The following is a 22,335-nucleotide window of genomic DNA, read 5'->3' on the forward strand; positions in this document are numbered from 1 at the left end:
CTGTTTGTTTTATTCAAAAATTGTTGTCAAAATAATGGAACTGGATACGGCTGTTATAGAACTTAGAAGTTTAGCTAGATATAAAACCAGGTTTCATCCACCATTTGCTACTTAAGAAAATGTCTGTACAACGCCAAGAAAATGGCAGTTATTATCCATTCGTTTGATGTGGTTGATCTTTTGATTTTGCCATTTGTTTAGGGACTTTAGGGAATTTTTCTCGGAGTTCAGTATTTTTGTGATTTAACTTTTTACTGATGATCACCTTATATATCGCTTAAATATTTGCTATTTACGATTAAAACACACAAGTTGAGCCAATCGCATGACCTCCAAACAGATCGACACCGGGGACATCAACAAGGAGTAGGTGTCTCAAGATTTGCATGCTTCATCTGCATGCAGTAAAAAATTTGAAATACATGAAAAAATTGAAAAATCTTATTTTCATATCATTTACTTATTTCCAAATTGTTTAAAGCATGAAATGGCATTTAATTTTAATTTAAAGTTTATATAATATTTGAGCCTTATCGAACCTTCTCTTGAAATGCAAAGACTTTCAAAAACAGTGTTCCTGTCAATTTCAATTTTTTCAGATTTTGTATTTAAAGTTTGGAGATATTAAACGATGGTAGTTAATTCTTAGATGCATGATTTATTTATTAGTTGTTAGTGGCTTTGAACAAGCTGTCAAATAACTGCGAGTACTCTCAGATATGTTCATTGTGTCTTTTTGTGTCAGGATGTATAAGTACCCGGCCACGTGCACTTTTATTTTTGTCCATCTGATGAGTTAAGCCTTTTTCAACTGATTTTTATAGTTCGTTCTTATGTTGTACTGTTATGCCACTGTCCCAGGTTAGGGGAGGGTTGGGATCCCGCTAACATGTTTAACCCCGCCACATTATTATACGCCACGTAACGAGTTGCGGAGGGTATAATGTTTTTGACCCGTCCGTCAGTCCTGTTTCTTGTCATCGCAACTCCTCTCAAACCACACAACAGAATTTCACGAAACCTTTTCAGATAATAAGACATACTATGTAGTTGTGCATATCGACGGGAAATTGCGATTCATTTTTTTCCAGGAGTTACGCCCCTTTGAACTTATTTACTTTAATGTACTGCTGCAACAGTTTGTCATCGCAACTCCTCTCAAAACACACAACAGAATTTCACGCAACCTTTTCAGATAATATGGACATACTATGTTGTTATGCGTATCGACGGGAAATTGTGATTCAATTTTTTTTCTAGGAGTTACACCCCTTTGAACTTATTGACTTTAGCGTACTACTGCAACAGTTTGTCATCGCAACTCCTCTCAAACCACACAACAGAATTTCACGAAACCTTTTCAGATAATAAGGACATACTATGTAGTTGTGCATATCGACGGGAAATTGCGATTCAATTTTTTTTCTATGAGTTACGCCCCTTTGAACTTATTTACTTGAATGTACTACTGCAACAGTTTGTCATCGCAACTCCATCCAAACCACACAACAGAATTTCACGAAACCTTTTCAGATAATAAGGACATACTATGTAGTTGTGCATATCGACGGGAAATTGCGATTCAATTCTTTTTCTAGGAGTTACGCCCCTTTGAACTTATTTACTTTAATGTACTACTGCAACAGTTTGTCATCGCAACTCCTCTCAAACCACACAACAGAATTTCACGATACCTTGTAGATAAGGACATACTACATAGATGTCCATATCGACAGGAAATTACCATTCATTTTTTTTAGGAGTTACACCCTTTTGAACTTATTTGCTTCCATGTACTTCTGCAACAGTTTGTCATCTCAACTCCTCTGAAACCACACAACAGAATTTCGTGACACTTTGTAGATAATAAGGACATACTATTTAGATGTGCATATTGGCAGGAAATTTATTTTTCTTATACAATTTTTTTTTCTTACACTTATTTAATTTCTCCAATGACAATGTGGGGATTTGGGGTATGTGAGCGTGCTCACTAAGGTTCTTTATTTATGTATGTGCCTGTCCCAAGTCAGGAGCCTGTATATTCCGTGGTTGTCGTTTGTGTATGTGTCACATATTTGTTTTTCGTTATTTTTGTTTACATAAATAAGGCCGTTAGTTTTCTCCTTTGAATTGTTTTACATTGTCTTATCGGGGCCTTTTATAGCTGACTATGCGGTATGGGCTTTGATCATTGTTGAAGGCCGTAGTTGTTAATGTCTGTGTCATTTTGGTCTTTTGTTGATAGTTGTCACATTAGCAATCATACTACATCTTCTTTTTTTTTTTATATTGGTAGAATAATAAAATGTAAAAACAATTGAAAATCCAAACTTATTTAAAAAGAATGTTAGGACGTTATACGGTGGATCGATTATCATGTTTGGGTATCAAATTGGTGGAGTTAAAGAGTTTACGTAAACTAAGGATTTAAATGTCCAATAAAGTACACATATTTAAGGCTCGTTTCTAGACGTTGGTAATACAACGAAATCAAATATCCACGAAAAAAATCCTTAGTTAACCCTTAGTTACTTTTAATAGTGTTACTTTTTTTGTTACTGACCACAAAATTGTATGCTGAATTGTGTCCTATATTTAGATATAGATTGTTTTAACTTTTAAAATTCTGTTTGGTGCAACAGTGCAGTATACACTACCTCCCCTGGACCTTACTAAGATACTTAAAAACATCAGCAACGCACTTAACATTAAAGGCACAAAATTAAAGATGCAGAAATATGAAGAACTCTTTAGTTATAAAGCTGTGTTGATGTTGTAGCAGTAATCTTGTTTACCCAGTATTTCAAACAATGTATAGATGTCCACGCTCAAGAAAGTAATTGTACAAAAATCACTTCATTTTGTGCATATTGCTATATACACTTTTGGCTTGGTTAAAGTTCCTTAAAATCAAGTGTACTGTGCATAGGTACATGAATAATGATCTATTTTGTTCATTAAGTATGCAGTGTAGAATTCTTTCTGTTAGATACAATAGCAATAACAATTAATTGTATAAATGTTTATGTGTGGTTAAGTATGCAAACAACTTGCTAACATGTAGTCAAAACACAAACCTTTAAAATAAATTTGTAGAACTCAAGTGCAAAACTTCGCTAACTTATTTTGAAATATTGCATGATAATCAAGATAATTATTGCACATAAGTAAAAAACAGAAGTTAATGCGCATGCATGAATAAAACAATCTTCAATATAGTAAGAAAACAATCAAACTAGTGTCAATCGAAAATTTGATAAAAAGCAACTTGTGTTCATTAGCAAAGAGGAGTACACAAATATACAACAACGCATACCCAAACATACACAGAAAACGCCAATTCTGACGAGTAAAACCATTCTCAAAAGTGATGATAAAAGCAAGTGAAAAAAAGCAAACTAACGAAATAGAACCCAAGGACCAAATGGGAATACACTATACCTTACCTTACTGACAAAATATCTTCGATGTGTGATGAACCTACGGGAACAACAACCCGTGGAACGCCTCCTCTCCAGGGAAACAAGGGAGGGGTCCGGGGAGGGAGGGGGAGTCTCTGAGGGATTATTGGGTGCTCCGTTAAAAGCCATGTCCAATTCAAGAAATGCACGATCCTACAAAAAGTTATCCCAACTATACAATAATGATGGAAACAAATTTTGCAATCGCATGATAGTCGGCCTTTCCCGTCTTACGCTTTCTAGATTATAATTACGGGAAACCGAATATGACACGATAGCAAAGGTTCAAAACTTTGTCTATTAATGTTTGTCCAATAGCATTTGAATATTTTCATAAACATTATTTTTACACTTTACATAAATATAAGCAAATTTTGGTAATTTGATTTTTGTTTAATTTTAGAATTCTAACTTACAAATGCACGTTAGGCTGTCTCATTTCTCTCCTAATTAACAGGAGTTTAAATGCGTATTCCAGATTCGCTTTTACGTAAATTAGAAAAATTGGAAGTTTAAAAGTGTGCATATATAATTATGCGTGCTTCAATGACTTGCTTGTTGATAATTTTATCTAATCTATACAAGAAAAAGCATATATATAAATTCCAGCCATGATGTGAAGATTTACCATAGTATTTGTTTTCCGATTACAATCTTGTATTTGTTTGATCTGTAAATTGAAATTTAGCTTTAATGACATAAAAACATAGCTAATGCATGTGCAGATAAAAGTTAAAAGGAAAAACCTGTATTACATTCAATTATTTGTAGGTGTGTTATCTAGTGTATTGTGGCATGCTTTAGTGAACAGCTTATGACAAACAATATATGTATTTAATCAAATAAATGACTTATTTTCAAGAAATTTGACTAGTATTTTAACGTCCCCTAAAATTTTCAAAAACATATGGCAGTTAATTTTAATGAACAAGTGTTCATTAATGCATTCCGTAAATATTTATGAATTCCGTAAATATGATTCCTAAACAGGAACAAAGGAATACTATGAGATAAAAATGTGACATCTCGAGTTTTATAATGAATGCATTTTAATAAAGGTTTCTCACTGTACTATATGCTTTTGTTACCAAATGTTTGCAATATAATATCTACTTTTTAATCCAATCTCAACATTATAAAATAGTTCTTTTGGTATATTACAAATGAAAATTTTATATTTATGAAACCTTTTCAACTGATATTTTTGCACACATTAAAACATCATACGCCTTTTAATTAAAATGTTGTTTTTTTTTAAATTAAAAACAAGACTGAACAAGATTACTACCACCCACCATACATATAACAAGGGTGAATATTGACATAAAAATGAATGATTTACTGGAGAAAGTATAAAGACTCAGATGCAGGTTTTAGCTAAATGCAATAAGTATCAAAACTCTATATATTGGAATTTTTTTTCTGAAAGCAGGAGTTATATTTTGCACTCGATCATTATCATGCATTAAACATAAGAAATATTACATACAAAAGAATACAAATCTTACCGTTGTTTTCTCTAAACAGCTGAGTAGATGATGATGTTGCATTTCTAAGAAATTTTCTTGACAGTCGTCTAGTTCTATACCACTCTCTTTTGCCCGTAATCTTTCTTCTGCTCGTTTCTTACTACTAATAAAGGCAGCCCCGCTAGCATTTTTAGCCATTCTTATACGTGCTAATCTGGCTTTCTACAGAAGAAAAAAAAAGAAAAAAGTCAAATATACGTTCACAAAATTGAGGATAGAAATAGGGAAAATAATTAAATTTTATTATATGAACAAGTGAATTCATAAAATAAAAAGAAACGCATTGAAAGTTGATAAGATAAGTGTAAACAGTAAATCAGAGTTCGGATTTGTAATGTCATCCATGAATAATTCCTTACTGGAAATCTTGCAGTTTATGTAATGGCATTCCTGATTGTGACGTGAAATAATAACTAAAGTTAACAATTAAGCAATGTTTCTATCGTAGATTCTGATTAAACTAAATCAATATTGGACTTATTTTAGGTTGAAAATTGTCTATAAAAAGGGAAATAATATGTATAAAATATATCCCGTCTAAGTGTTCTTGTATACAGAGTAACAAATTGAAAAAAGCGTCTATATATTGCAAATGAAATGTGCAGGACATCCGCTAAACCAAACTACATTGTTATATACAAATATGTGTAATTTTATATTACAATCACACATGAACGCTTTTGGTTGTTGTTTATTTATTATTTTTTTTTGGGGGGGGGAGGGGGGGGGGGCTGTTGCCGCTTAAAGGTTCCCGTCAAATTTTCCAAATTTAATAAGGATAGAAATTATGACATTGGACGATTATAACTTTGTTTAAAACAAATGTCGAAATCAGCTACAAAATAGAAGAATGAGCCTTATATTACCTTATTGCTATTTATTCGAATCCAGTTGAGTACTGATATAACACAACTTTTGTCATGGCGTCATTATCTAGATAAAGCCATTTGGGCTCTGTTTAAAATATTAATTTGCACAAATCTTTTCAAAAAGACATCTTTTAACTGTCGTAAAAACTGGAAATATCGCATTTGTATGACTTTAATTTGTGTATAAAAAAAAATGGATCACAATCTATCAAGCTTTCTAACTGTTTCGTCCCTCATCTCATTGTTGATAATCTTAGCTTCTGTGATACTTGACCTAACCTGTATGTTGGCTATGAGACAGAGTACTGGACTAAACAGCGATAAAGATAAAGCAATGAGACAATACACTCGTAAATAACACAGAATGTGATATGCAATAATGTCTATCATTAAGTATTCATATTGTGCACTAAATATTAACAACCGTCAAAGTGACCAGTATAACAATATGTAAAAGTTGCCTACATGTACGAAAAAATTCCTTCCTGAAATTTCGGATGATCGCAAAGCAATAGTGTCAACAGTAGACTAAAATGGACAATAATAGTATACCAAAGCAAAACATTAGACCTTTTTAGTAATTCAATAGAACAGAAAACGAAATTGCACAAGAGAATAAAACACACACATAAAACCTGCTAAACTAACGAATTAAAGCCTTTTAATTACAGTTAGATATATTAAAAAGGTTGTGCTGCAACATACATATTAAGTTCAGTGTTATAGTTTGCTATCAATAAATTCAATATATACACTTAAGCGAGAATTTTTCTGTAAAATGCTTGTATGATACTTAAAAGATTTCAATGAATAATCTCCCATCAATCTCAAATATATTTCCATATTTCACATTTTGCCGATGAAAATGGTCATCAATATCTGATAATTTATACGACGGCATATTTTCCTGGGAACGTAATGCTTCGACAATTCTGCAGATTGAATGACTTTTTTTTCTAGTAACATGTGCAGGTATTTGTTGTCGAAATGACAAATTATCAGTTTTCTGGCATTGTTTTTCGCAGTTTCAAATCATCTTGAGAGTACAATAATTGCTTAGTATGATAAAAAAAAATTATCATAATTTTTATTTGACAATATATCGGTCTTGGATCTATCGGGTTATTTTATCACTGGACGGCGTTATACGTATTAAATTTAGTCGACAGGTTGCGTTGTACTCTTTAGAAGTTTTTACTTGTGAGAATTTCTCTGTTGCATTGACTTTGTAGTCTCTAACAAACTTAATAATCGTTAATATTTTGCAAGATTTTTTATAGGCATAATAAAAGTAAGTAACAGACATTGCTGTCAACTTTCTTGTGCAAGTTCAGAAATAAGGTAATAATGTCTGGGTATTTATAGTTATCCAATTTACTTTTATAGTTGATGTATCGATCTATTATGGAGAAAGGCAAATGGCATGCTTGACATGGATTGCGATGATCATTAAAAGCAGATTCAATTACGCTTAATTAGTGTGATAATATAATGAGAAAGACTAAAGGGTCATAATTGTGTCAGTAATTGCCACCATACAACATATGTCAGGTTTCATATTCAAATCAATTGCATAAGCAGTCTATATTTTGCAGAAGCAAAATCCAACTGGGATCACGGCACTCGGGCTGATCATTATTGCGTTTGACAATAATGTATATTTAGATCATAATTTGAGTTGGCATGGTTATATGAAATTTCAGAAAGGCCTGATCTCATCTATGATTATTGATGTAATAGTTTTGATCCAATTTTCTAATCTAGTAGCGCTAAATAATTAGGTCACAGGAGGAAGGCTATTCTAGTCAACTTTTGTTCTAGTCACAACACAAATTTAAAAATCCCCGTGTCATTGATGGAGGCTTATGTAACGTCATTTTCAGAATTATAAACATATACGTAACAAACGTTTTTAACAAACAAAATATCAAAAGATTCATCAAATACCATAATCATTTCCAAATCAACCTCTGAAGGCACCCTTGGCCCTACCCGGTTTTCGGTATGGTTTCTTTTACTCGGGTTTGAGTTTAAGGCGTAGTGTTTGAATACGGTTGTTTGTCTTTTCTGCGGTTTTCTGTGGGGTCATGGTTTTGTCTGTTCTTCTACTTTTAGTGTCTCCTTGGCATCTTCTAGCATTTCTTATCAACGTAGCCTTTGTTCGGAGCAAACGAGTAGCATGTAAATAGACCCTTTATTTCGCTGCTATGATTGGATGCCTACTTCTATTGAATTGTCTTATCATGCTCACACATAATATATATATAGATATAAATTTCAAATGTCCAAAGTTACCAAGCAAATAATACATTAGCTCCGACACCCAGATGCAAAAACCCCTAATAGTTATCTAATTTTAGTCTATTTTTTTTAAAGGTGTATCTTTAAGAGTCAGATATCAGTATATTGCGGCTGACGTATCACAAATAGTTATGAGCTGTCATACTTCGTACCAAAGATTGAATATATGAATTTGTAATAAACCGATTACTTTTCGAAGTGACCTTTTACAATTTGGAAAGTAGTTTATTTAACTTGAGTTCTTAAAATTGTCTTAACTTAAAATTTGTTTTTAAAATATGTGGCACCTATATAATGATTATTCTGAAAATTTTTGAACATAATGTCAAATCAACTCTTGAAAATCTAAATACAGTAGTATGGACGCTTTGTAAAATTGTGCATTATCAAAAGTTGACCATTAGGGTGAGAAATTGCAGTACCAGTTTTGTGTAACCCCATTCAAACATTAGTTTTTAATTTCCAGCTGAACCAATCCCTCTCTCCCTACAAATAAGCTAGTTTGAATACTTTTAGTCTCTAGAAATCCCACTCCAATGGCATGGTTAAGAGGTTTAATATATCATAACCATTAAAGAATTTTGGCATCCACCAAATAAAGTTAAGTTTTAAACAAAGAATTTTCAAATTGAATTTCATTATATTTGTTTTAAGAAACCCCATGCACAAACAAAATATTTCATGCAGAACTAGGCCTAAATACTATAAAAACCTTAGTTACATCTGACTTACGCTTGTTGCCAACCTCTGAAGACAAGATCATTGTATGGAAAGAAAGATATAATGATAAAAAATAATAATTACAAGGTAAGAAAATAATCTACCGATTTCAAAAGTCTCCGATACGAACCAGAACTGATAGACCCAAAGTATATTTGGTCTCCAAATAAAATAAGAAACATTAGACACATAATGGTTTTTTTTGGCGAAAAGTAAGTAATTGCGAAATATTACCACAGTGAGGAAAGGCTGTCTTTAGTGGTATTCATTTTTTTTTGTTCAGCACATGAAACGACAGAAACTAATAAATTTGTGTTTGTCATCATTTACAATGTAATACAAGCAAGAAAATAACAGAAAATCTAAGCTGCAAGATATTTAAAGTCCAGTATTGCTGACAGGATAAAACGTAACAGCCTAACTAATTTATTTACAAAAATTCCAACAAACCTTCATTTTGGTAAAAAGGAACGAGTGATTTGAACTCTTTTTGCACGTAGTTTTACTTTCGTAGTCTTTTACGGTTCATCAGAAACAATTTGCATATCAAAAGAGCATCACTATGATGTCAGTTAGTTCTACCAAGAAAGCTGATGTTAAGAATACTACTATCAAACCTTCGTGTAATGCGTTACTACAAAGACTATATTATAAATATGTAAGATAATATCAAAGACCATACAATAGTTGGGAGGCGAATAAGGCATTAGTCCAAAAAAAATAAAACAAAAAACTATTGTTCGAAGAATACCAACCCAACAAAATACCAGAAATAAATTCGGGAGATCTTTAAGACATGCAATGATTTCAAATCTCTATTTTCACAAGTCATTTAAAGAAATTTTATAACTTCAAAAGTTTAATTGCAGTCTCACATTTTGCTAAACAGAAACCATACTACGAACAAAGTATAACCATCTTTTCATTCAAGGCACAGGGGGAACATAAAAGGCTAAAAAAAACCTCAGTAATGCTTTTATCGGTACCAACATTACCAACATTATTGTTGAGTTTGAAAAATTACAAATAACTTAGCATACATTGTATATATTTACAGTTATTTGTAGTCGTACATCCTGTCGACATTGTGTACTTATATTATGGTATTGCACAAGATCATGCGTCTTTATACTATACTTAATCCGTTGGACGTGTACTGATTGATATTTTATTAAAACAACCGAGAGTACTCTTATATTCGGTGCTTTGAATCTTTTGTTTCTCTGTTAGTTCGTTTTATTTGTACTGCGTATCGATTTATTCAGTAAAGCCATTTTTTCAGGAATATGACAGTCTTTGTTTGATGTGGTTTATCATTTGATTTTGCCATTTGATTAGAGACTTTCCGTTTTGAGTTTTCCTCGGAGTTCAGTATGTTTGTTATTCTATTTTTTTGAAACTGAATTTTACAGTGTTCTATAATGTTGTGCTTTAACACCACTGTCCCAGGTGAAAGAAAGATTTTACTATCACAAAAATGTTTAACCCCGCCACAATCTTTATGTGCCTATCTCAAGTCAGAAGCCTATAACTTAGTGGTTGCCGTTGGTCTATGTTTGTCATATTTGTTTTTCGTAAATATATTGCACACGTTTGGCCGTGTTTTCTTTTTTACATTTTTCATGTCAGGGCATTTTACATCTGACTATAGAGTATGGATTTTCCCCATTGTTGAAGGCCAATTGGTGAATTATAATCGAATTGCCTTGAGCATCACTGAAGAGACATGGATTGTCCAAATGCGCATTTTGTACAGCTAACATGTACTTTTTATGTTATGAATCATAAAAACATATTTATAAATAATAAGTTGAAGATGGAGACACACGTCTATATATATATATATATATATATATATCATATAAATGATAATAACATATTCTACTGACCACAAAAGTTTACAATTAAAGAAAAAATTAAGACACATATTCACTATTTAAAAAACTTATTTTAAGAAACTTCGTATTATTCAAAATCCTTAGGATTTTCTAACCCAGGAGGAGAGTACCTTAGCAGTATTTGTCATAACCTTTCGGAAGTGTAGGTCATTAATCCCTTGAGCTTTTTAATTTATTGTGACATTTCAATTTTGTTCTATTTAAGAGTCACAAATGAGTATATCGTTGACGAAACACGCGTCTGGAGTACAAAATTGTATGCCTTGTATCTATGATGAGTTTGTTAAATGTTTCCAAAACCGCATGCCTGAATTGCTTAATTTAAGACTATAATGTAAACTTTTTCTTCGACAATACTTCATTCTAATAAATGTCTGTGATGACCACATCATGACCTTATGAAATTTTGTTAATAAACATTATAAAGTACGGTCAAGCAAGTCAAACGTCAGTCTATAAAAACTGTGAAGATTCGATTTTGTACAGGACAACGAATATCGTGTGTTACATTTTAGTGTTATGTCGTTAGTTTGTTACCCCGATTTTGTTTTTTGTCCATGGATTTATGAGTTTTGAACATCGGTATACTACTGTTGCCTTTTTATATCGATATTTGTTTTAAATCACTTAGTTGTCAACATTGATCTGTGTAGAAAAATCCCACCAATAAAGCAGTAGTACGTCTTATTGATATTTTAAATGCAGTGTTATAAGTCATTGTTTTGTGAAAGTTAATTGCTTGTAATTGTCTTCAATTTGGCCTTTTTTGCATTTAAAAGTGTAAATGTTTCATTGTCAACATTATGAAGTTATATTCGACTATCATACAAGTTAGAGGTTTAGCTGTGAAACCGGGTTCAATCCACAATTTTCCGCATAAGGAAATGCCTGTACATGGTTAGGAATTTGACAGATGTTTTCAATTCATTTGATTTGATTTGTTTTATTTAGACTGTTTTTGTTTGTGCAATCTGATAAAGGACTTTCCGTTTTGAATCTTTTTGAATGGCATTTTTGTTATTTTCCTTTTTTTATGATAAAAGACATGATTCAAATTTTGATTACCTCGCTTTGACAATACACATAATTGTAAGCTTACAGTGAACGTGATAGGTCAATTGAACATTTTGAACCGATGTTAATATTTTTCATAAAAGAGAGGTAGAACATTTTGGATATATTAAATCTCTTGAGTAACTGAAACAAAATGACCAAAGATAAATCACAACATAGGAAATCAAACCCATAAGCAAACACGAACAAGCAGACCCTTTTCCAAATGAGGCAACCATCGTACTGTTAATGAAGTTAAAAATTGCTTGCAGAGTCTACTTCTGTGATTTCATATTCGAGAGAATGAGGACGTGGTTGTGGTTACGTCAACTTGAACATATCCATCGTTATCTATGAGACATAAATTACATTACATAACTGTCAACTATCTCGTGATGGAATTTGTAAAATTATCAATAGGATGACGTCAACTTTAACAGTTGGAACCTTTAATCTTATTTCAACCATATAAGCAGCAACATCAACCCTCAATCAAAGAAATCGTGATAGAAAATGAAAGCTCTAAATTTTCGTCTCAATATATGCTTCTGGAATACTCCTACATAGAAATAGGGAAAATATAAAATGTGGAAGCTGAAAGCATCTCTTTTGTCGTTTTCTCAATTTATAAGCATTGTCATTTTCTATTTGTGGGTTCAGATATGAGGCAGTATTAATAGTTGTGTCCTTTATTCTAAATCCCATAGTATATAGGCGTTCATCGTAGTCATGAAAGTTTTAATAATGTAGTGAGACGACATCATCTATATAGCGAAACTTAAAGTCAAAAGCTACTGATTGTTTCTTTTCATTGGAAGAGGTTTCTGTATACAGTCTGTGATTCCATTGAAGGACAAAACAATATTTTTTTTTAAAAATACTGAAAGATACATTTGATGGAAAACAGCATAACATTAGAGGCAATAGTAGTTCACATGTGTTAACATGTTAAAATAGTTGACAGTGCCTTTCACAGATCACAAGTATTGTTATCAATGTAATCTCTATTCAGTTTAGCTAAAAACTCCACTTCCATAGGTGTAATGCCTAAAGTACGAAACCGCCTAATTCTATTAGAAAACACCGTCACAGAATTTTTTTTAAGACATTTCCCCGAAAGTGTTTGCTTTCTTAAGTGAGACGGAATCCTACATAGACAGTAGTTAAACGATAAATTAACAAAAATTGACATCTTCACTTCATATGATCAAAATTGTCACTCTACCTGTACATATCAACTTGCAAATGATCATAACTTAAATTTTAAGTCATATAATGATCTTGATAAATTACTTGTAAAATATATAATTGGATTTTATTTAATAGGATTAATGTCGAAACACGTTTGTCGTCTATTCAGTCCTATCCATCAATACAGGATAATTCAAATGATTACAACTTAAATAGATCAAAATGTCGAAGTCAAGGGAAAAAAGAACAATATCATGAACTGCATTGGCAGAAAACTAAGTAGTCTTCAAGTGCCGAATTGCACAGACACAAGTTTTTTTCAACTTAGTCACGTCTTCTCCAAAAGCAGTTTTATTGAAAGAACATTTCTCTCTAGGCAGCCATTTATAACTTACAATTGTTAGAATACTTCACAGATAAGGCAAAGTTGTCAACATATACGACAATACCGAAAGGAGATATGAAACCTAAGGTTAAAAAATGCAGATATTGCAATAGACAGAAGATAAAAGGAAAACAGACTTCTAAAAACAGAATTATAAAAATTTATAAGGAAACAGGTCCTATCAAAAACGTGAGTGAACTCAGGAATTATAAAACTATAAGAAATCCTTTTTTCAAAAAATGACTGCGTCGTGTTGCATGTGGAAGGTAAAATTCAGAGTTCTTAGTATGGTACAGTGTCTTTGCAAAGTTACACATAGCCATGATAAAAACTTCGTTTGACTTCCTTTTGTGATCATACGTATATTTTTTTAATTACAGACCTTTTCATAATGAACCATGTTAACAGTTCAAAGGACTTCGTGTAATACTGTGTAAATCTATCATTGCAACATGTATGGCACTACTGATACACAATTCTATATAGAAAAAATACGTAATGTGTTTCTATTAACATTCCATCATATATTCATTTTACTCATCTTTTTTAAAATTCTGTATTCAATGAATCTCATTACCGTCTCCAAATAATGACTCCACATGGAATGTATACGTGAGCTACCGATGTTAGTGCGCAAGGCACGCGTTGTATACTTGTAACCTTCAAAATATGTGTAATTAATTGTTTAAGATATAGTTCTTACCTTTTGAGCTTTTCGTTTATCTGCTCGTTGATTTTGATGATAAATTCGACTAAAATTAGAAACTATAACAGGTACTGGCAATGCTATAACTAAGACACCACTAAGTGAACATACACCACCTACTACTTTACCAGGAATTGTATGAGGTACCATATCACCATAACTGTAATAGATAGAATAAAAACATAAATATAACAGTTTTGTTGGTATTAGGTTCCATATATCACCATAACTGATCATAACTGTAATAAATAAAATAAAAACATAAACAAAACAGCTTTGTTGGTATAAGGTACCATATTACCATAACTGTAATAAAGAAAATAAAACATAAATATAACAGCTTTGTTGTAATGAGGTACCATATCACCATAACTGTAATAGATAGTATAAAAACATAAATATAACAGCTTTGTTAGTATAAGGTACCATATCGCCATAACTGTAATAAAGAAAATAAAACATAAATATAACAGGTTTGTTAGTATGAGGTACCATATCACCATAACTGTAATAAAGAAAATAAAACATAAATATAGTAGCATTGTTAGTATGAGGTACCATATAACCATAACTGTAACAAAGAAAATAAAACATAACAGCTTTGTTGGTATGAGGTACCATATATCACCACAACTGTAATAAAGTAAATAAAACATAAACATAACAGTTTTGTTTGTATGAGGTACCATATCACCATAACTGTAACAAAGAAAATAACACATAAACATAACAGCTTTGTTGGTATAAGGTACCACATATCACCATAACTGTAGTAAATAAAATAAAACATAAACATAACAGCTTTGTTAGTATAAGGTACCATATATCACCATAACTGTAATAGATAAAATAAAACATAAATATAACAGCTTTGTTAGTATGAGGTACCATATCAACATAACTGTTACAAAGAAAAGAAAACATGAACATAACAGCTTTGTTGTAATGAGGTACCATATATCACCATAACTGTAGTAAATAAAATAAAACATAAACATAACAGCTTTGTTTGTATAAGGTACAATATATCACCATATTTTTAGTAAATAAAATTAAACATAAACATAACAGTTTTGTTGGTATGAGGTACCATATATCACCATAACTGTACTTAATAAAATAAAACATAAAAATAGTAGCATTGTTAGTATGAGGTTGTATTGTACTGGGGTGAAATATCATAGTTAATACTGCAATATCCATATCCTTAAGAAGGAAAAACAGATAAAAATGTTATTTTGTGCTGAAATAAGCGCAGTTCAGTATAACACAATTCTTATTCGGGCTTCATCGGGGATAAAGGCTCATAATCCATGTTAGTGCATTATATAAAATTGATATTACGAAAGCAAAGCATAAGTGTATCACACAGGCGAAAAAGATGAAGCACTTGTTTTCAAAACAGACATCTAAAAACTTGAAATTTGCTTTACGATATTTTCTAAATTAAACTTAGGAAAAGAATTAGGAAAAAGATTGTCAAACATTTTTCAGTGAAAAAAAAATATGAACAAAACATAAAACATGATTTGACATTTGTATAGCATGATGATGTGACAACTTTACGACAGACGTTTTCCGTGCCATTATTGAATACTAGTAACCGAGGATTATGCATGGTTAAATGTATACTCTATTTAGGGGCCAGTTGAAGGACACCTCCGGGTGCGGGAATTTCTCGTTACATTGAAGACCTGTTGTTGACCTTCCGCTGTGTTTTTTTCTATGGTCGGGTTGTTGTCTCTTTGATACATTCCCCATTTCCATTCTCAATTTTATTCGTCTGAAATCGAGCTATTTAAGATCTGCTAATTTGAGTTATCATATTTGTGTTCTTCCCTTTGCGGGATTCGAGCCCTGCATGTAACAATAGTATGTCTCAACAAATAGCTAGCTTTCTTCAATGTCAGTTATACCAATGAATTATAAATTCTGCTCATGGAAAGCAATGACAGCCGCATGTCATGTTAAGACAGCTTAAATCTCAAAACGGCTGATAAAATTGGCAATGTGTAAACATCATGTTTTTGATAGATTCAAATCCGATAAAAACAACATTGTAACATCATTATCTTTCTTATTTTTTTGTTATATAACTTTTAACATTAAATTTCAAATCAATATGTTAACTTCTTGCGTCCTTGCTTTAAATGTCACAAATTCAATATTCTGATAGAATTGAAAAAGCAATTTCTTTCGCGATACTTCTCTGCATGATAATTCAAAAGTATCTAATGAAATGAATATTTAAAATGCCAAAAAGTGTGTTGCTTTATAACGGATAGCTGACATATTTTTGTAATCATACTTTAACGCCAACAGAATTGATGTTTGTATTAAAATTATATTTCAGTGATTAGTTTTTGGTTTTTTTATGAAGATAGCAATGCTTCAAGAAATATTTCATTTCAGCGAAAATTAATATGTCAAAGTTTACCAGTTGCCTCATGTAGCGGACAACACTATGTACAAAAAAGCACAGTTGACTTCTATAAATGGAAGCTGAAATAAAAAATTCGATGAAATAAATGTCATAAAGCTTTAAATCGAATAATTCTTAATTTTATTCTATTCAGTATCAAAGTATTTTTAACATACAATCTATTAATGCAAGCTTAAAAACTAATGATCTGTTTAATAAACGGAAAAATTATTCTGGACCATAGAACATATTTCTTTGAATGCATTTTAAATAAATCTTAAATCAGTATTAAAAACCGATATCTTCTCATATCAACGCTTGTAAAGCGTAAAATCCTAACTGACAGATACGACTTAAATTTAGCCTATTGAGAGTATTGGCGCGAACTAATTGTATTCCGAGAAAGCTAAGGCATAAAATTGTCGTTTCACGTCTGAAGAGATAATCACTGATTATTCCTATGGAATTGCTTTGTAAAATGCAATGTGGATTTAAAAGTTTCCGTTTTGCATCCTGGAAACATGATACTAAAATCAGACAACTCTTTTCATTTCAAAGACATTGTCTTGCAAAACCCCTGATGTATATCCTAGAAACATAAAGCTAAAAACTGTCAACTCTTTTTTTTTTTTTTTTTTTTTATCAAAACACATCTTCCTGTAAAACCACTGATTCACTGCCTAAAATTTACAGTAGTCAACTATTGTCAATAACATCACCTTGTTAAACCACTGATATACATCCTGGAAACATAACACATGAAACTAGAAGCGATAAAAAATTCAGATTCTAGTAATCATCTGTTTAATCATTGATATACAGCGCAAACAAAACTAAAAGCAGTCGAATACTTTCAATACATAGAACAACTGATATGCATCCTTGAAAAAAATGCAACTAAAGGTAGCTAACTTGTTTTACTTAAAGATGGTGTTCTGTTCAACTCTTGATATACATGCGGTACAGGTGGAATAGGGGAAATATCAAAAACATTTAAGATTCGCTTTTCCATTAAGTTCTAAGATATGTTTTTAAGAAGAAAAGGAACTAATTTACATTATTTGTTTACTTAATTGTTTAAAACGCAAACATTCCAGTAATACTCCAGTATTTGACGTTAATATAATAAAAACTATGTTATAAAGCAAACTCCAACTGCTCACATATTGTAGTATGCGAAGACGATAAAAGACGAAAAGACGAAACATCTTTCAACACAACACTTCTAAAGACAACTTAATGTTGAGCAACACGAATTTCATTAAAACTGGGTAGAACAAGGATGCTTCGATAGAGACAGCCTATCCTGCTCCACTTGAGAGACCACTGTTGGTAAAACAAGACGATTCTTTAGCAATTTGAGATAGCTTCATACCTGAAAACTACTCCGGCTTTTCTAAATTTCTGTTGCAGGGTATTATACTAGTATATAATGTATGAACAAGAAAAGTATCAATTTGTATCTTTTTGTTTTGAAAAATTATCAGGGAAAGAGAATTATAATTTTTGAAGAAAAATAAAACTTATCAAATTTTCTTTAAAAGCCGATCAGACTTAAAAGACGATGAGACATATTTTGTTTATGTGTATCAAAAAATTATGATCAAATAAAATTCAGACAAAATAAGGCTGGCTTCAAAAGAGGGACGAAAGACACCAAAGGGACAGTCAAACTCGTAAATCTAAAACAAACTGACAACGCCATGGCTAAAAATGAAAAAGACAAACAGAAAAACAATAGTACACATGACACAACATAGAAAACTAAAGAATAAACAACACGAACCCCACCAAAAACTAGGGGTGATCTCAGGTGCTCCGGAAGGGTAAGCAGATCCTGCTCCACATGCGGCACCCGTCGTGTTGCTTATGTGATTACAAATCCGGTAAATAGTCTAATTCGGTAGGTCAAATTCATGAAAGGGAAGGGGATTGTAGTTACGACGTAAGGAACATATCCGATATCATTTGTGAAACGGTTATTCCATAACGGTCAACCAACTCGTGATGGCGTCCGTAAAATTTACGAAGGGATGATTTCAACTTCACCATTTGGAACTCTTGGTTTAATAGCTTCTTTGTGAGCAGTAACCCTCTATCAAGAAAATCATGATAGGAAATGCAAGCACGGGAATATCGTATCAATTGGGAGATATATACCCCGTATGCAGGTGCTGCTGGAATGTTGCTACTTAGAAATGGAAAGTTCACAATTGGAAAGCTGAAATCATCTCTTTTGTGGTAAAGTTTTGTCTTCAACCGACCCTCATTGTCAATTTCTAGATGTAAGTCAAGATATGAAGCCGACTTAACTGTATCTGTAGTATCCTTCATCTCCAATTCGATGGGATAGATGCGATCCACATAGTCACCAAATTTTGAATTGTTTAGTGAAAGAATGTCATCTATATAGCGGAAAGTAGAGTTAAAGGATATTGCTAACTTCTTATTTTTTCTTCCTAAGAAGTTCCTGCATGAAGTCAGCCTCATAATAATAAAGAAACAAGTCAGCAAGTAGAGGGGCACAGTTTGTTCCCATTGGGATGCCGACAGTCTGTTGAAAAACACGTCCTCCGAACGTAACAAATATGTTGTCAATCAAGAAATCAAGCATCTTGATAATATCGGTTTCAGAGAATTTTTTGTTTGAATCAGAATGGTTCTTTACAAAGCATGATTTATCCCTCCCTAAGACAAGATACTTGTATCTACGTTGGCCATTCTTTTTTATGAAGCAAAGTAATACCAACTCTTTTAATTTGTCTTTTAGTTTGGAATGTGGAATACTTGTGTAAAGAGTAGAAAAGTCAAATGTTTTAATACTGTTACAAGATGAAAGAGAGTTAGATTGTATGTACTCTAAAAGATCTTTGGAATTTTTAAGTATCCACGTCTGATTCACGCCACCTCTAGAATAGGCAGTTTCACAATAACTTTGAAGCCCGTCTTTGATATTCAACTTGCTAGTGGTGAAAAAAGGCGTCTTCATAATTATCTAGCGTAAAGAAGATGGTTTGGGTTCCAATAATTGCAAAACATGGTGAAATTATTCAATCTGTTTAGTTTTATCAATTAATAAATAGGATGTTCAAAGTCTTGTTACTGTATTCATAGAAGAAGTAAATAGTAGCACCTTATTTTTCATGAATTTTTGCTTTACTTAACTACAGGGGCATTTATCATGTTACACTGGACCAGGGACTTTCAATATAGTATAGAAAGCTCTTGACTGGACGTTAACCAGTCAATCAATTATGTATCATGTCTTTAATTGGCCATACTGCATTTTTTTTAATCCATCATAGATACCTGGAAGGTTATAAGATTCTACTTTGTTTTAATAAAATTTAATAAACTGCTAACCAAATATATCAACTTTCATCAATAACCTTGTGTATAAAATTTGTAAAAAGTATGAAAATAAAAATAGGGAGATATGCCATTATAGACAACTATTTACCAAAGACCAACTAAATTGGACGTCAGCAGTTATTAGTCTACGTACGACGACATTCAACAATGAGAAAATACCATGTTAAAATTAAGTCGGACAACAATATGTAGAACTAGGTCTTTGAGAGCAATATCATAAGATATAAATAATTCCACTAAAACTGTGTCAATAAAGGTCATATTAAATCTATAATGACTCAAGTATTTTATTAACTCATCATAGATACCAGGACTAAATTTTGTATATACACCAGACGCGCGTTTCGTCTACAAAAGACTCATCAGTGACTCTCGAATCTAAAAAAAGTTAAAAAGGCCAAATAAAGTACGAAGTTGAGAAGCATTGAGGACCAACATTCCTTAAAATTTTCCAAATCTAATTGTCTAATATATACTATCCTAGAAGGTTAATAAGTGATAATAGTATATATGAAAGACAACTAAAGGGTTTATTTTCAAATATCAACTACAATGAACTAGTATTCGAGCAATACTTATGTAGTCATGCACTCCCTTCAATAAAGAATATTGATCTGGACATAGTATTTGTAGTATTTCTGACGAAATAAACAAAATAGAAACACTTAAACTTAAGTTCACACCACTCCTTTATGGACTATCAAAATATTTGTTGTATACAAGCGTGTCTATAAGTACACACATATGATTGAAAACTTAGAATCGGATCTAAACAATATCGATATTCAATCGCCTTATCTCATGAAGTCGGGAAATGTTGAGATCAAAGCCCTTAGGTAAAACATGTTGTCATATTCGATATGAGTTAGAAAATGAACAATCAATTACGTCCATTGGATAAGATTGTAAATTTTGCCAGAATCACTCATTCTGCAACTTATTTCAACCCAGCATTGGTGAATATGCACCAGGCAGTCTAGACTCCGAATATAATTATTAGGACTAGACTATGAAAACATACAATAAATCACAAAGATAGTCATATAAATATCGTGCAACTTAGTCTATATGCGTGATTGTTTTGTAAAAATGTTTGTCTTGTTTTGCGTCCTTTATATGTTGTTCGTAACTCTGTCAAATGATATTTATTGATTCTGAGTTATTAAAATTCTCCTATTTTTAACATTATAATTAATAATTTAAGAACAGGTTTGTAATTACAATTCAATCTCTTGTTACACATACACATCTCACTTTTTAAATGGTCTGTTCAAGTTCTTAAAACCATTGAAAATGTTTGCTGAATAATCACTATAAAATTCAAAGTAATGACACATTTTATCACGACTCCCTAGCTTACTATAACATGTAAACTATCTATATCATCATTATACAGAACGACAACATTGTTACAGTAAGAAACTGGGAAAAATTATGAATTATTAATAAAATAAGTGTATATATCACTGTAAAACATAAATGTTTCAATAAGGAAATAATGGCTTTCCATTCCCATAGTCCCACGCTGACGTAGATACCTTAATAATCAACTCTCAAATTAAAATTATTTTCTACTCGTTGAAAATTATACCACTGTGCATATGCATGTAAAATTAGTCCTTCGATCGTAAACTCAATAGGAAAACCAGAGTGTTAACGGTTAAGGTCTTTCAAATAAATATTCTGGGTTTTTTTTCTCTCACAAATATGAAATATCTTCAAGCCTATCAGTCAGAAAGATAACATTTCTTGAAAAATCGAGGTAAAAAAAACCAAATGATTGGATTTCGTTCGCAAAACACGTGTTTCGTGAATTAAACATACACTCTTGACAAGTAAGCTACTCCATGGTTATTCTTGCAAATTTTAAGAGCGTCATTAGATTATATAAATAACACATAGGTGAGTGGATGATAGACAAGATTGTTACCCGGGGGGGGGGGGGGGGGGGGATTGTCAACTTAGACGAAGCCATGTGTTTTCGAGAGGTAACAAACTTGGACAATCATGTTAATCCATGTTGAGTCATTTGTAGAAGGGTTTGTCCAGTAAAATCGAACATTGCAAAGAATTGGATGTTCTGCATTACCTCAATAAATTCGGTCACCAGAAAGTTTTTTTCATGAACATTAGTTCTTCGAAGACAGTAATTGAATCTTATTAAAAGTCTGAATTGATCTTGTGTGTGGTAGAACCTATTTTCTTTCTCACCGATTAAAAGTAAAAGCAGCACAATTTAAGTTTAGAAAATGGAAAATCAATGTTAAAATGTTTATGATAATGAAACCGTTGTTTTAACATGATCACGACATGCAAACGATGCTTTTATTTTCACTCAAATCGATAGGTTGTCCAATTGCAAAACATTTTTTTCAGACATGTCTGTCTCTTGTGTAAATTAATATTTAAATCGTCATAATTTAAT

At 31.8% G+C, this 22,335-nt stretch overlaps 1 protein-coding gene across 4 annotated transcripts in view; it reads right to left on the reverse strand.

Annotated features, from left to right (window-relative positions):
• Window positions 1-22,335, reverse strand: part of LOC134718010 (potassium voltage-gated channel protein Shal-like) — a 79,874-nt gene that overhangs the window by 7,098 nt on the left and 50,441 nt on the right. Inside the window, exons 2-5 of one of the 4 annotated variants that reach the window (XM_063580512.1) lie at window positions 14,114-14,276; window positions 8,896-8,910; window positions 4,973-5,155; window positions 3,450-3,617 (exon numbers count right to left, since the gene is read on the reverse strand). In XM_063580512.1, the coding sequence (XP_063436582.1) occupies window positions 3,450-3,617; window positions 4,973-5,155; window positions 8,896-8,910; window positions 14,114-14,276 (529 nt within the window). The remainder of the gene's footprint in view (window positions 1-3,449; window positions 3,618-4,972; window positions 5,156-8,895; window positions 8,911-14,113; window positions 14,277-22,335) is intronic. The other 3 variants (XM_063580520.1, XM_063580527.1, XM_063580532.1) reach the window with 3 other exon arrangements.

Source organism: Mytilus trossulus, chromosome 1, assembly GCF_036588685.1.
Source record: "Mytilus trossulus isolate FHL-02 chromosome 1, PNRI_Mtr1.1.1.hap1, whole genome shotgun sequence".
NCBI classification, from domain to species: domain Eukaryota; kingdom Metazoa; phylum Mollusca; class Bivalvia; order Mytilida; family Mytilidae; genus Mytilus; species Mytilus trossulus.